This window comes from Acinonyx jubatus, chromosome C1, assembly GCF_027475565.1.
Source record: "Acinonyx jubatus isolate Ajub_Pintada_27869175 chromosome C1, VMU_Ajub_asm_v1.0, whole genome shotgun sequence".
Taxonomy (NCBI): Eukaryota; Metazoa; Chordata; class Mammalia; order Carnivora; family Felidae; genus Acinonyx; species Acinonyx jubatus.
Genome location: NC_069381.1, coordinates 96,733,067 through 96,749,921, shown reverse-complemented (window position 1 = coordinate 96,749,921; position 16,855 = coordinate 96,733,067). Strand labels below are relative to the sequence as shown.

Below are 16,855 nucleotides of genomic sequence, written 5' to 3'. Positions count from 1 at the left end.
TCTTTTTTATGGCAAAACAAAAAATAAGTGTTGATGAAAATGTGAAGAAAAGGGAACCCTTGTATGTTGTTGGTGGCAATGTAAATTGGTGTAGCCACTATGGGAAACAGTATGGAAGTTCCTCAAAAAATTAAAAATAGTACTCTCATATGACCCAGCAATTCCACTTCTGAATATTTATCCAAAGCAAAGGAAAACACCAAGTGGAAGAGATATATGCACCCCTATGTTCCTTGCTGCATTATTTACAATAGCCAAGACACGGAAGCAACCCAAATGTCCATCAATGGATGAATGGATGTGTGTATATATATATGCAATGGACTATTACTCGGCCATAAAAAAGAATAAGATCTTGCCATTTGCAACAACATAGATGGACCTAGAGGGTATTGTGCTGAGTGAAATAAGTCAGACAGAAAAAGACAAATACCACATGATTTCACAAGATGTGAAGTCTAAAAACAAAGGAAAAAAAAAACACAGCAAGCAAAATAAAACAGACTCATAAATACAGAGAACAAACTGGTAGTTGCCAGAGTGGAGGGGAGTGGCAGGGTGGGTGAAGTAGATGAAGGGGATTAAGAGGAACAAACTTCCAGTTATAAAATAAATAACTCATGGGGATGAAAAGCACAGCATACAAAATATAGTCAATATATTGAATAACATTGTATGATGACAGATGATGACTACACTTACCGTGGTAAGTACTGAGTAATATATATTGTAGTGTGTACAACATACGTCATATAAATATGTATTATATTTTGTTGTATGTATAGTGAGAATTGTTGAATTGCTGTGTTGTACATCGGAAACTAATATGCTATCATATGTCAACGACACTTCCGTAATAAAACAAAAATATTTTTTAAGGTTGTTTTGGTTATTCAGGGACTGTGGTGGTTCCACACAAGTTTTAAGTTTTAGAATTGTTTGCTCTGGTTCTGTGAAAAACGCCACTTGCGTCTGAATAAGGATTGCACTGAATCTACATGTAGATTGCTTTGGCTAGTATGGATTTTAACAATATTCATTTTTCCAATCCATGAGCAGAATATCTTCCCATTTATTCGTGTCTTCTTCAATTTCTTTCATCAATGTCTTAGAGTTTTCAGTGTCTTTCACTTCCTTTGTTGAACTTATTCCTAAATACTTTCTTCTTTTTGATAGAATTGAAAATAGGATTGTTCTCTTAATCTCTTTCTGATAATTTTGTGGGGTTTTTTAGTGTTTGTTTTCAGTGCAACAGGTTTCTGTAGATTGATTTTGTACCCTGCAATTTTACTGAATTTATTTATTAGTTCTAACAGGTTTTTGGTGGAGTCTGTAAGGTATTCTATATGTAGTATCATGTCATCTGCAAATAGTGACAGTGTTACTTGCAATTTGGATGCCTTTTATTTCTCTTTCTTACATACTTCTGAAGAGTTTGGCTATTAGAAAAGCAGAGATGGCAGCTGCACTGATCCCAGATCCATTTACTTATGAAAAAACTCTTTATATTTCAGAGTCAAATGAGGAACAAAAGGGTTTTTTACAGACCTGAGTCTCAAACTTCTGTCAAGAACTGACTCCTTTAAACTTTAGGTTGAATTAAAAACCACTTCAGAAGATGTTCCAAAGTCTCCATCTTTCCCTTATTCCACCAGCAATGATTCTTTATTTCCCATTTCTGAACTCTCTATTCATTCCGCCTCTCTTAAACCCAAAGAACATCGATACCCTCCAAAAGAGCATTTCCATATACACGTGTTTCTAGATCCAGTTGAAGCAAATTGTTGATTGTGCCGATCCCGAACCCTTCTCCTAAGGATTGTCTTAGACTACTTCACTTTTAAAAATAGTTCAGTATAACTTATACGTGCCCCTATTCTAAGTGGATTGCCTTCAGTGGGTGGAGACAAGTTGTCTCTGATATGCCATTCTAGGGTTCTGTGGCCCATGATGGTATAGGCCCACCACAGCCATGTCCAGGCCTAGCCTCCTCCCTACAGGTATAGGAAGCTAATTTATGCAATGTCTTCTGAGTGGAAGTCTGTTTAAGGGGCCTCCCTAAATCTCTCAGCGTAGTCACAGTTCAAGTCGCTGGAAAATATCTTTCAGATTCCATGAAAGCCATGGAATCACGTGATTAGTGCCAGTTAGGTTTGAACATTAAAGAGTTTACTCATTAATCAGAGATCTATGTTTGATACACAGTTTTCAGAGGGGATGTTATAATCCTGCAGCTTTAACGTGTCCATGTTATCAAGTGATATAAGAACCCAAAGCCCCAGATTAATACTTGGAAACTGTACTGTCAACCTCAAACACAGTAAGGTAAGCATAATGTGGATTCCTGACTTTGTCTATAAATGTGCAACTATTCCCTCCCCATTGACAGAGCACGGGCTTGGTGGTAATCCATCTATGCCACCTGAACACCTGCACACATGCGCACTCGCACACACACGCATGCTCACTCGCCCAGCTCTCCCGTGTCTGCATGCGGGCATTTACAAGATGCCCAACTGAATGTAGCCGGTGACTGTGGGATACAGCAAAGGTAACCATCCCTGCTGATAATTGATTTTTACCCCGAGGGTAGCAGTTTAGATGGAGAGAAATGGGCAAATACAGGATAAATCATCTTTTTGAGGTCAAGTCTTTTTGAGGTCAGACTAGGTCTGTCTCACATCACACGTGTGTTGAAACCAAACTCATGAAAGAGTACCTAAGGAAGGAAAAGAAAAATAAACGGCCACTTACCAAGTGCATTTTCCAGATAACAGTGTTTCAATATTGATGAAGGTTTAGAATTTAGGATGATTCTATGTTATTGAATCCCTTAGCATTCTCCCCCTGTCCCTGAAATCTTTCAAAATCCTTCTAGTTTTTTAGGACATCAAAAGCCAAAGCAGCACAAGTTACTCTTGGTATAAATGCTGAAAAGTGTCTCTTATTACTTGAAAGAATACAAAGGATTTAGACTTCCACATGTAAAATGATCATGGCCTCTTTTCTAGGCTTTTGGGCGTATAACTTTCATAAGTCAGTTGGCCCATCAGAGTAATTAAATTAAAGAGAACAGTTTTTAGAATGGAATATACTATCCTCTGAGTTTTGGTGAAGTTTTATCACATGCATTTGAGTAGCCTAGAATAAAAGGCTATATTGCAGATTTCACATATTCTTTACCCACCATTTCCACTCCAGTCCTGCTTCTAGCCTTTGGAAGTCAGTGTCTCCAGTACCCTGTTGCCATATATTCCTTCACTTTCTGATCACATAACCCTCTACTTATAACTCTGCAGCATCCCCACATTCATTTTCTATATCAAGACAAACCTCATGGCCTTCTGTTAAGAAAGCCTGCTCAGGGGGCGCCTGGTGGCTCAATCAGTTGAGCGTCCGACTTTGGCTCAGGTCATAATCTCACGACTTCAGCTCGGGTCACAATCTCATGGCTTCGGCTCAGGTTATGATCTCACGGCTCATGAGTTCGAGCCCCACGTCGGGCTCTGTGCTGACAGCTCAGAGCCTGGAGTCTGCTTCGGATTCTGTGTCCCTCTCTTGCTGTGCCCCTCCCTCACTCATGCTCTCTCTTTCTCTCAAGAATAAATAAAACATTAAAAAAAATTTTTTTTAAAGCCTGCTCAAGGCTGGCTTTCATCAATGTCTGATATCCCTGTTCGCCATTTTACCTGCTCTCTGCCCTTCCATGTGGAAACCATCCTTTATACGAGCTCAAAAGGCTGTTTCATTGACCTTTTCTTCTAAATCCCCTAAGCTCTCTAATGCATGTGTGGGTATAGGTTTGGATGAAAGAGTACTCAAAATGTACACAGTGTGTTGTGAAACATATTGGTATTTTATTAATTGTATTCCAGGTAAACACATTGAACTGAACCGCAAGTGACCTTGCTATTGAAGTTAGATAGAAACTCCTACCGCATCGGACTTCCGGGGTTTGGTACAATCATTTGTCTTGATGGCCTCATGTATGCAGTCGCTATAGTCAGTATTACACTTGCCACACTTACAGCTTACAGCTACCGGGTAGGAGAAATAGGGAGTAACATGGTGTGGGCATCCTGGTATTTCTACAGTCTTGTACAGGAAGTCTCTGTAGGTGCAAACATCTTGGGACAGAGCATATTTGGGAAGAAACAGTTTGCCATTGATATCCTGAGGGAAGAACAGAAGAGGAAGCAAAATGTTAATTCGCTTACATCCCATAGATACAAATAGGTCTGGGGGAGGATTCCTTAGTCCCATTCCCCAATACCGATTCAGCATATCCACACTGAATCCTATAGAGACAAAAATGACATACACACACACCTCTTTTATCCTTGATCGTGGGAACAAGATAAGGTTTAAATAAACTTTGGGAGTAAAACTATTGTAAAAATTATCTGTACCAACTGTATGGAGTAGGTCCGTATATTATAACCTAGGGACTCTACCTCTAAGGAGCCAATGACCGTTAGGTCTGCGAAATGAGGTTGTGATTTATCTCATTTCCTTTCTGGATAGAAATGGACTGAGTCTAGGTTTATCTAATTTTCAGCTAAAAGAAGTGAGATGAACTACATACCCGTGTCATACAATATCCAGCACAGATGGTGGTGTTGATGGTTAGGCAATAAGCACACTCTTTCCTTTCGACATGCATCATATACTCAGTTGGAAAACAAAAAGACATCGCTTGTCCACATGCCAGGCCAAAAAGCAAGGACATCACGTAGATTGCAGTCATGCTAAATCAAAGACAAAATTAAAGAATCTATTACATGAATCCTTTAGGACATTCAGAAGGGACATTTAGAAAGAGCTACAGTGCGTGTGCATATGTGTGTGCATGTGTGTGTGTGTGTAAATATATATATTTATCGAATGCCTACTTTGTCCTAGGCCCTATATTAGGTGTTTTTACATACTTTGTACTCTCAATAACCTTTCTTTATAATGTGGCCATGAGCCATATACGTCATAGTGTAGGAACTCACATAGCAAATGTCCTGCTCGCAAGTGCCACTTAACAACACTGGGCGGTGAAATGGAAAGCCTGAAACATCACAACAGAACAGTGACAGACACATAAGGTCAACTCAGTGCAAAACAATTCATTCAGTAGAAACAGTTTAAATACCTGCCTCTAATTATAAGAAGTGACTTAACAAGCCTCAGTAGGGGCTTTTCAAAACAGGAGTTTTCTAAAATCTTTGGTTCGATAGTTTAAAAGGCCAACAGACTACTCGTAATTAGAAAGCATATAGAAACCAAGAAAATGTATAATCAAACTGTAGTGCCATCTCAGTGCAAATAAGCTTGCATACAATTCTATCCAATGTCTGTCAAGGAAGATGAAGCTAGAGAAAGCCTAGAATGGGCCAACTATTCTAGTGTTATTCTAACCGGTGTTAAAGGGTTAACCCAGAAATCTAGAAACACCCCCCCCCTTTCCAACCCTGAGAATATTCTCTGATGGTTGAAAGAAGTGGAGTTGGACAAATAAAAGTTATTTTACTAAGAAAATGTATGGAGCGCACTATCTTAAAACAAATTATAGAAACAAAAAATATAGGTTGACATAGTGAGAGTAATTACCATTCAAGGACAGATCTACTGTGGGTTAGCCGGGAAAATAAAATGAGGTTTGACTACCTGGAAGATAACAGAGGGTCCACTGTTCCTCAAGTAGAAGGAGAATATGTATCTCAATAGAACCTGTTTAGTGGAGAGTCTGTTCAATATTGATGGGTCATTCTAAGCAGATGGATAATGTTATTATGACTTATAGCAGATAAATTAGATAAACATATACTGAGCATTTGAACCAGACGATGAGAAATACAAAATGGATAAGCTATGGTCCATGACTTCAAGGGCTAACAGTCTAAGGAGAGAAGTATGAACACTAATAATAAAAGCATTGTTCTAAGTGCTCTGAAAGAGTCCAAATCATGACTCCAAGATACAAAATTATATAAAACGTCTTCTGTATAAACAAGGAAGTGAAGTAACCCATTTAAAAGGGTTTTCTGGTTAACTCTTTTGGATAAAATGTTGCATATTCAAGTATTCTTTGGAATTTTTTGGTATTTCAGTTAAGGAGTGAAAATATAAGAATTTCTGGCTCATGGGTCTGGTTTTCTCAAGTGCTTCACAAATGTGAGCTCCATCTATGGTAGAGAATTGGTTCCATTATTTTAAAACCACAGATTTAGAGGATTCTCTAAGAATGATATAAAATATTCAGCCATCATGATCATATGGTTCTTGCCTGTCTAGCCAACTACTGGGTTTTTGCATAAAAAATAATTAACTTGGATATTTTAACTATTAGCTCTGTCTGTGATTCTATATAAAATAGATCTGTGGTGATCTGGTGAGAATATTGGTCCTGGAGTTAGGAAACAGAATGCTATTTCAAGATCTCCCATAGATCTATGAGAAATTGACTAAAATATTTAATCCATCTGGGCCTTATTTTCTCATCTGGAAAACATAAAGAGACAAGTAAACCTAACCATTTTTTTTTAATTGTAGGATAAAACACTGTTTTAGAACTTTTACCCACTGTTGCCATATTCATTATGGATACTGTATATGTTTTGAGAGTTCCTCTTATAAATGTAAAACTCTGAACTAACAAAAGGAAAAATTAAAAGTGCTGAGTTACTGGGTGGCTCAGTCGGTTAAGCATCAGACTTCATTCAGCTCAGGCCGTGATCTCATGGTTCCTGAGTTCGAGCCCTACGTCTGACTCTCTCCTGTCAGCACAGGGCCCACTTTGGATTCTCTGTCCCCTTCTCTCTGCACCTCCCCCATTTGCATTCCTTCTCTCTCAAAAATGAATAAAAACATTTTTAGGGGCTTCATGCTCGGGTCATGATCTCATGGGTTCATGGGTTCGAGCCCCAGGTCAGGCTCTGCGCTGACAGCGTGGAGCTTGGAACCTACTTCAGATTCTGTTTCCATCTCTCTGCCCCCACCCCCTCCCTCGCTCACATTTTGTCTCTCTCTCTCTCTCTTGCAAATATAAAATAAAATGAAAACAATTTTTTAATAAATAATTTTTTAAGTGCTGAATTACAAGCAATAGTAGCTGTATAATTTTGTGAGTGTAAAAAAAAGTAAGAATTGTTCTCTCCCCTTCATTGCAAATAGTAAAACTTCACCCACAGAATCTTTCTGAGCCTGTTTCTTCATCTATAAAAGGAAGGCTTAGAACTAGAAGATGATCAGGAAGCTCTTTTCAGCACAAATAGATTGTGATTCTATGTGATAAATTAGTGTCAGTTCCCTGAGCTATAAGAGTTAGTGATCTAGAATTCTGCTTCCAGATTTCATTACAATTATGAGTAACTGAGCAATTTAATATCATTTGCCTTCATTTTTCCACATGCTCCTTCCTAAAAATCATAAAAAGAATAAAACAATATGTGTGAAGCTCTTGGAATGCTATGGAACAAAGACTAATAACTATATAACACTATATAAATCACTATTAGTTAATACCCCCCTATATGATCTGCCATAATTTCTCCTTTATTGTCACCTGGATTCTCATCTCTGCAACTTAAATGCCTCTTTAAAGTCATCATAAGTGATTTATTAAGCACCTAAAAATAGAAGGCATGATTTCAGGTCCTAATAATGAGAGATGCCTCTTTCAGTGGTATGACCATCTGTCTACACTTTCAACATTTTTTCTTACATAAAGTAACTTCTTTCCTTTGCCACTTACCCCACCTTTTTCCTCCCTCCCTCTTTTTTTGCTCTCACTACCTTCATTCTTAATAAACACATTGCTCTCTACTCTGCTAAATTCCTTTGCCTATCTTTTGTCTCCAAATTCCTTACTATGCCATAAAAAAATCAATTGCCCACCCTATAAGCAATCCAGAACTTCACTAAAGCAATATTTTTCTGGAAACCAAAATATACTATAAGGCAGGTGTGTACATTAGACACTATCCAAAGTGAATTTACTGTAAGTTTTCCCAGAAGTATATGATCATCAAACATAACCATTAGTAATTGACAGGATCTAATACACTGATAAAAATGTTTAAATCAAAATGTAACTAGAGAAAGCCATGAACATCAATCAGCCTTCATTAGAGAACTGACCAGTTGTTCCTCTTACTTTAAGTCAATGTAGTTTTTCATATCTTTATATATGTCATTCACTCACCTCCACCACCTTTGAACAATTTTGGAGCAGTAATTAGAATTCTTGGAGTCTATTGAAGCAAATTATCACTTAGCACTTGCCATTTTTGAGTATTGGCTAAAATCATGAAAATGAAGAAAGAATTCAAGTAAGAACATTTCATTTCACAAAGCCTTTTCAGTGTAGACACCTACCTTACTTTGCATTGGTGAGCTGACGGTATAATGACCCAGACTAAAAGCTCTTGGTTCATTTTATACCCTTCAGGATAATTCCTCTCTGATCTTCTTGTTTATATAATTGCGTTTGAATTACTGCTTTCTTATCTGAAAAAACATCTATTGAAAATTCATACTGAACCCCAAATAAAATGTGTTTAGACAAACAATTTCACAACATATTCCCCTGGAAACTCTGACATTATTGCAGCATGAATTTTCCTCTCTCCAATTTCAAAATAAAATTACCCTTTTAAATACATCCTTTATTAATATTTATTAATATTAACAAAGGATACACACAGAAAGAGAAAAAACATAACAACAACAAAAAAAAAACCCTCAACATCATCTAAGTAAATCTTGGGAATAAATTTATTTGGGGCTTGAGTGTCCCAAATTTTGCCTGAATGCTCCTTTACAGATAATAGAAAATTTTGTTCATCTACAAAACAAAGGCACCTTTTTTATGGAAATCCAGAGCAATTCGCATATGTGTTGTGGATTAAAAGAAAAAAAATATTTAATTAGTTAAAATATTTTAGTTCAAAATATTTCATTGTTCTATCTTTGGATTTGAAAAAATAATAAACAAAATTTACATGTGTGAAAGAATAGTCATTTAAGTAAATGACCAAATCTGACAAGATGTCAAACTGATCTGAGATCAAATCCTGACTCTGCCATTTACTATGACATTAGCATGCTTGAGCTTTAGTTGTTTCATCACGTACTTAAAGGTAGTATCAATGTTTATGTAAAGCACTTAACACAGTATCTGCCATATAATAAGTGCTCGATAAATGATAGCTAACTTATGATAATTCAATACTCACTTGTTTAATAACTATTTAGTCAGAATGCCTGGTATATAGCAGGCAGTCGTTATATGTGTTTAATGTATAAATGGCTGAGGAAGGGCATGAAAAAATAATTATTGAATTTTTGTTTTGTTTTTTCAACTTTTTTTTTTGGGGGGGGGGACAGAGAGAGACAGAGCATGAACGGGGTAGGGGCAGAGAGAGAGGGAGGCACAGAATCGGAAACAGGCTCCAGGCTCCGAGCCATCAGCCCAGAGCCTGACGCGGGGCTCGAACTCATGGACCGCGAGATCGTGACCTGGCTGAAGTCGGACGCTTAACCGACTGCGCCACCCAGGCACCCCAGGCACATGAATCATAAAAGAAGCAGGAAAATTATCTGTTTGCAGATGACATAATCTAATATATGGAAAATTCTAAAGGCTCCACCAAAAAAACATTACAACTAATAAATGAATTCAGTAAATTTGCAGGATATAAAATCATTATACAAAAGTCAATTGCATTTCTATACACTAACAATAAACTATCTGAAAGAAAAATTAAGAAAGCAATCCCATTTAAAATAGCACCAAAAAAACAATAATATACTTCAGAATAAATTTAAACAAGGAAGTGAAAGAGATATACACCAAAAACTATAAGACACTGATGAAAACAAATGAGGAAGTCACAAATTAATGGAAGTTATCCTGCATTCATGGGTTAGAAGAAATAATAGTGTTGGGGCGCCTGGGTGGCTCAGTCGGTTGAGCGTCTGACTTCGGCCCAGGTCGTGATCTCACAGTTTGTGAGTTTGAGCCCTGCATCAGGCTCTGTGCTGACAGCTTGGAGCCTGGAGCCTGCTTCGGATTCTGTGTGTCCCTCTCTCTCTGCCCCTAACCACTTGCATTCTGTCCCTGTCTCTCTCAAAAATAAATAAACATTTAAAAAAAGGTTTTTAAATAAAGAAGAAATAACAGTGTTAAAATGTCCATATTACCCAAATCAATCTACAAAGTCAATGCAATCTGTATCAAAATTCCAATGGCATTTTTCACAAAAAATAGAAATAATCCTAAAATTTGTACAGGAACACAAAAATCTCTAAAAACTAAGGCAATCTTGAGAAAGGGAAACAAAGCTAGAGGCATCACACATCCTGATTTCAAACCATATTACAAAGATACAGTAATCAAAACAGTATGATACTCACATAAAAACAAGCACATATAACAATGGAACAGAACAGGGAGCCCAGAAGTAAACTCATACATATATGGTCAACTAATCTTTGACAAGGGGGCAAGAACACACAAAGGAAAAAGTGTAGTCTGTTGAATAAATGATATTGAAAAATAGGATAGCCACATACAAAGAAAGGAAACTGGATCCTATTTTATACTAATCAACAAAACTAACTCAGGGGTCCTGGGTAGCTCAGTTGGTTAAATGTTCAATTCTTGAGTTTGGTTCAGGTCATGATCTCACAGTCATGAGATTAAGCCCCACATTGGGTTCTGTGCTGGGCATGGAGCCTGCTTCAGATTCTCTTTCTCCCTCTCCCTTTGCCCCTCCCCAACTCATGTGTGCACTCTCTCAAAAAAAAAAAAAAAATGAACTCAGAATGGATTAAAATTTAAATGTAAGACCTGAAACTAGAATTCCTAGAAGAAAACATAGGAAAAGGCTCTTTGACATATGTCTTGACTATGATCTTTTGGATAGGACTCCAAAGGCATAGGTAACAAAAGCTAAAATAAATAAGTAGGACCATATCAAATTTTAAAAGCTTCAGGAAAGCAAATGAAATAATAACTTGAAATGGCAACCTACAGAATGGGAGAAAATACTTGCAAAGCAGGTCTGTTAAGGAGAAAATATTTGCAAAGCAGGTCTGTTAAGGAGGTAATATCTAATATATATACATACACACACACACACACACACACACATATATACTCATACAACTAAATAGCAAAAAAGTAAATAACGTAATTAAAAAATAGACAAATAACCTGAATTGACATTTTTCCAAAGATGGCCCAATAATACAGTATTGTATATACTTGAAATTTGCTGAGAGTAGATGTTAAGTATTCTCACTACATAACAAAAAAAAAGACTCAACTATGTTAGAAGATGGTGTATTAATTATCTTGATTTTGGTTATTATTCCACTGTGTGTGTATGTGTGTGTGTATAAAATCATCATGTTGTATAATTTTAATATATACAATTATTTTGTCAATTATCCCTCAATAAATAAAGTTGGGGAAAAGGTATTATAACTAGTTTCCATATATTAGAGGAAAGATTAAGTATGTAGAGACATGGAGATATAAAAGACCAAAATTGAACTTCTAAAGGTGAAAACAACAATGGTTGTGAAGAAAAATACATTTAAATGAGTTGACAATAGAGGAGACATTGCAGAGAAAAAGATTAGTAAACCTAAAGACATAGCAATACAAATTATTCTAAATAAAATACACAGAGGAAAAAAAATTAACAGTAAATGATTGAGTTGTGGAACAACTTCAAGATCCCAAACATATATGTAGTTGGGACTCCTGAAGGCAAGGGATACAGAAAAAAAATACTTGAAGATAATGGCCAAAAAAGTTTACAAACATGATCAAAGCTATAAATCTACAGATCCAAAAAGCCCCAAAACATAAGAAATGTGAAGAAAACCAAACCAAGACACATCATAATTAAATTGCTTAAAGGCAGTAAAAAAGAGAAAAAAATTAAAAGCAGCCAGAGAAAAAGACACATAATGCAGAGTAGAGCAAAGATAAAGACGACAGGAGATTTCTCACTGGAACAATCAAGTCAAACTAAAAGGCAGTGGATTATCATCTTTAAAGTACTGCCAAAAACAAAAACAAAAAACTAAAAAACCTATCCACAGAATTCTTAAGCCAGCAAAAATATCTTTCAAATATGAAGGGAAAATAAAGGCTTTCACAGACATGCACAATCACAATCCGAAAAGAATTCATCACCAACAGTTCTGCACCATAAGCAGAAGGAAATGATACCAGATAGAAATCTAGATATAGACAACAGCATGAAGAACACTGGAAATGGTCATTACATGTGTAAAAAATTTTGTCTCATTATTTACATTTTTTTAAAGATAACTGAATGTTTAGGGGGAAAACAATAATATAGGGCTCATAATATATGAAGAAGTTAATTATATAACAAAAGCACAATGGCCAAGAGGCAGAAATGGGAGTACCCTGTTATAATGTTCTTATGCCATATGTAAAATGATATATATAACATCACCTGAAGACAGACTAAGATTAAGTTAAAGATGGATAAAGATATAATCCTTAAACTATTAAAATACCACAACAAAGAATTATGAATAATAAGTCAACAAAGTAAATAAAATGAAATTATAAAACATGCTCAATCCAAAAGGAGTCATAAAAATAAGGGAAAAGGTAACAACAACAACAAAACAGATGGGACAAATAGAAAACATCAAGATGACAAATTTAAATCCAACCATGTCAATAACTGTATTAAGTTAAATAGTCTATGGTAGGCAGAATCTTAGCCCCCAAGATTCCTGACTCCTATTATACATACCTTGTATAATTTCCTCCCCTTGATTATGGGTAAACACTTTTAAAAGAAGATCAGAAACAGAAAAAGTCAGAAAGACTCAAAGCTATAGCAGATGCCTTCCATTGGTCTTGAAGACGCAAACTTCCATGTTGAGGAAAGTGCCACATGGCAAGGACCTGAGAGTGGCCTCAAGGAGCTGAGAGTGGTCCCTGATCATAAGGAAGAAAAAGAGAACCTCAGTCATACAGCAGTTAGGAACTCAATTGTGCCAACAACTTGAGGGAGCTTGGAAGTGGATCTTTCCATAATCAAGTTTCCAGATAAGGATGCAATCTACTGGCACCTTAATGTCAGCCTTGTGGGATGTACCAGACCAGTGACCCATGTAAACTATGAGATTATACATTTGTGTTGATTTAAATTGCTGTCTGTGGTAATTTCTCACTCAGCAAAATAACATATGTTATAAACACACCAATTAAAAGTACAGAATGTCAGTGTGGAAGGGAAAAAGACCCTACTCAATTACATGCCACCTATAACAAATCTACTTTAAACATGAAGGCACAGAGGTCCTAAGGTGGCTCAGTCAGTTAAGTGGCTGACTCTTGATTTCAGCTCAGGTCATTATCTCACAGTTCATGAGATTGAGCCCCAGGTTGGGCTCTGTGCTGATAGTGCAGGGCTTGCTTGGGATTCTCTCTCTCCTCTCTCTCTTCCCCTCCTCTCACTCAGGCTATCTCTCTCTCTCTCTCTCTCCCTCTCCCTCCCCCTCTCCCTCTCCCTCTCTCTCAAAATACATAAATAAACATTTTTTTTAAAAAAAATTAAACATGAAGGCACAAATAGGTTAAAAGTTAAAAGAATATAAAATGATAAACTACGCTAACATCAATCAAAAGAAAGCTAGAGTAAATATATTAATACAAAACACACTACATTTCAAAGAATATTACCAGAGTTAAAAAGGGTCATTTGAAAATGATAAAGAAGCCAATCCATCAAGAGGACATAGCAATTCTAAAAATTTATGCACATAATAACAAAGCTTCAAATTTGTTGAAACACTGATAGAACTTCAAAGAAAAGTTTCCAAATGCATAATTATAAGTGGAAATTTCAATGCCCCTCTCAACACTTGATAGACAAGTGGACAGAAAATTATTAAAGATAGAGAAGATTTAAACAACATTATCCAACATTTCCTAACTGACCTTTGTAGAACATACCACCCAAAACAATATGATACACACTCTTTTATAAAAAGATTCAAGTCATACAAAGTATGATCTCTGACAAAAAATGGAATTAAATTACAAATCAATAATAAAAAGTTATCAGTAATAACCTCAAATATTTATAAACATGCTTCATATAACCCATGGGTTGAAAAAACATTCAAAGGGAAAATTATAAAGTATTTTGAATAGAATGAAAATTAAAAATTAAAACACAACATGTAAAAATTTGGGAAATGCAACTAAAGCAGTACTTAGAGGGAAATTTATACCCTTGCTGCATGGGAAGATAATACCTTAGAAAAAGAATAATGGTCTCACAAGAAAAAATTTGAAAAGAACACAAATACTTGGAGGTTAAAGAACATCCTACTAAAGAATGAATGGTTTAAACAAGAAATTAAAGAAGAAATTAAAAAGTACATGGAAGCCAATGAAAATGAAAACACGACAGTCCAAAACCTTTAGGATGCAGCAAAGGCAGTCATAAGAGAGGTGTATAGCAATCCAGGCCTTCCTACAAAAGAAAAAATGTCTCAAATACACAACCTAACCTAATACCTAAAGGAGGTGGAAAAAGAACAGCAAATAAAGGCCAAAACCATCAGAAGAAGTAAAATAATAAAGATTAGAGCAGAAATCAATGATATCAAAATAAAAAAACAAAAAGCAAAAGACAGAAGAACCGATCAATGAAACTAGAGACTGGTTCTTTGAAAGAATTAACAAAGTTGATAAGCCCCTAGCCAGACTTATCAGAAAGAAACAGGAAAGGACCCAAATAAATAAAATGAAGAATAAAGGAGGAGACAGCACAACCAACACTGCAGAAATACAAACAATAATAAGAGAATATTATGAGCAATTACATGCAAACAAATGGGGCAATCTGGAAAAAATGGACAAATTCCTAGAAAGACATAAACTCCCAAAACTGAAACAAGAAGATATAGAAAATTTGAATAGACCCATAACCAGTAAAGAAATTGAATCAGCCATCAAAAATCTCCCAACGAACCAGAGTCCAGGGCTGGATAACTTCCCAGGCGAATTCTATCAAACATGTAAAGAAGAGTTAATATCTATTATTTTGAAACCATTCCAAACAAATAGAAATGGAAGGAAAACTTGCACACCCATTCTCTGAGGCCAGCATTACCTTGATTCCAAAATGAAAGACCCCACTAAAAAGAATTACAGAACAATTACCCTGTCAAACTTGGATGCAAACATTCTCAATAAGATACTAGCAAATTAGGGTACCTGGGTGACTCAGTCAGTTAAGTGTCCTACTCGTGGTTTCATCTCAGGTCATGATCTCACAGTTTGTGAGATTGAGCCCCACATTAGGCTCTACACTGACAGTGCAGAGCCTGCTTGAGGTCTCTTTCTCTCTCTTTCTCTCTCTCTCTCTCTGCCCCTCCCCCTCTCAAAATAAATAAATGATCTTAAAAAAAGATATAGCAAATCAAATCCAACAATACATTAAAAGAATTATTCATCACAATCAAGTGGGATTTATTCCTGGGCTGCAGGGCTGGTTCAGTATCATCAAATCAATCAACATGATATACAACATTAATAAAAGAAATGATAAGGGGCACCTGGGTGGCTCAGTCGGTTGAGCATCCGACTTCGGCTCAGGTCATGATCTCACAGTTTGTGGGTTGGAGCCCTGCATCAGGCTCTGTGCTGACCGCTTGCTCAGAGCCTGGAGCCTGCTTCAGATTCTGTGTCTCCTTCTTTCTCTGCCCCTCCCCTGCTCACACTTTGTCTCACTTTGTTTCTCAAAAATAAATAAATGTAAAAAATGTAAAAAAAATTTTTAAATAAATGATAAGAACGACATAATCCTCTCAATAGATGCAGAAAAATCATTTGACAAACTACAGCATCTTTTCTTGATAAAAACCCTCAAGAAAGTAAAGATAGAAGAAACATACCTGAACATCATAAAGGCCATATATGAAAGACCCACAGTTAATATCACCCTCAGGGGAGAAAAACTAAGAACTTTCCCCTTAAGGTCAGGAACACAACAGGGCTGTCCACTCTCACCACTGTTGTTCAAGACAGTAGTAGAAGTCCTAACCTCAGCAATCACACAACAAAAGGAAATAAAAGGCATATAAATTGGCAATAAAGAAGTCAAACTTTCACTCTTCACAGACAACATGATACCCTATGTGGAAAACCCAAAAGACTCCACCAAAAAACTGCTACAACTGATACATGAACTCAGCAAAGTTGCACAATATAAAATCAACATACAGAAATCTGTTGCATTTCTATATACCAATAATGAAACAGCAGAAAGAGAAATCAAGGAATTGATCCCATTTACAATTGCACAAAAACCATAAGATACCTAGGAATAACCCTAATCAGGGGCTCCTGGGTGGCTCAGTTGTTTGAGCTACTGACTCTTGATTTGGCTCAGATCAGGATCTCATGGTTCATGAGGTTGAGCCCTGCATTGAGATCCATGCTAACAGTATGGAGCCTGCTTGGGATTCTCTCTCTCCCTTTCTATCTTCCCTACCCCACTCTCTCTCTCTCCCCCAAAATAAATAAACTTAAAAAAAAAAAAACAAAACATAACCAAAGAGGTAAAAGATCTGTACACTGCACACTATACAATGCTTATGAAAGAAATTGAAAAGGACACAAAGAAATGGAAAAACATTCCATGCTAATGGATTGGAAGAACAAATATTGTTAAAATGTCTATGATACCCAAAGCACTCTACACATGCAATGCAATCCCTATCGAAATAACATCAGCATTCTTCACCAAGATAGAACAAACAATTCATAAATTTTTATGGATCTAGAAAAGAC

The 16,855-nt window shown here is 36.3% G+C and overlaps 1 protein-coding gene and 1 long non-coding RNA gene across 2 annotated transcripts in view; both read right to left on the bottom strand.

Moving 5' to 3' along the window:
• Positions 1-2,622: 2,622 nt before the first annotated feature.
• LOC128313960 (uncharacterized) lies at positions 2,623-3,370 on the bottom strand. Its single transcript, XR_008295172.1, has 2 exons — positions 3,188-3,370; positions 2,623-2,719 (listed from the first exon to the last, which is right to left on the bottom strand). It is a non-coding gene; the product is annotated as an uncharacterized LOC128313960 (long non-coding RNA).
• Positions 3,371-3,854: 484 nt separating this feature from the next.
• Positions 3,855-16,855, bottom strand: part of TSHB (thyroid stimulating hormone subunit beta) — a 42,582-nt gene continuing 29,581 nt past the window's right edge. The window contains exons 3-5 of the mRNA XM_015066175.3: positions 8,192-8,287; positions 4,586-4,748; positions 3,855-4,173 (exon numbers count right to left, since the gene is read on the bottom strand). Of these exons, the coding sequence (XP_014921661.2) occupies positions 3,919-4,173; positions 4,586-4,747 (417 nt within the window). The 5' untranslated portion in view covers position 4,748; positions 8,192-8,287 and the 3' untranslated portion in view covers positions 3,855-3,918. The remainder of the gene's footprint in view (positions 4,174-4,585; positions 4,749-8,191; positions 8,288-16,855) is intronic.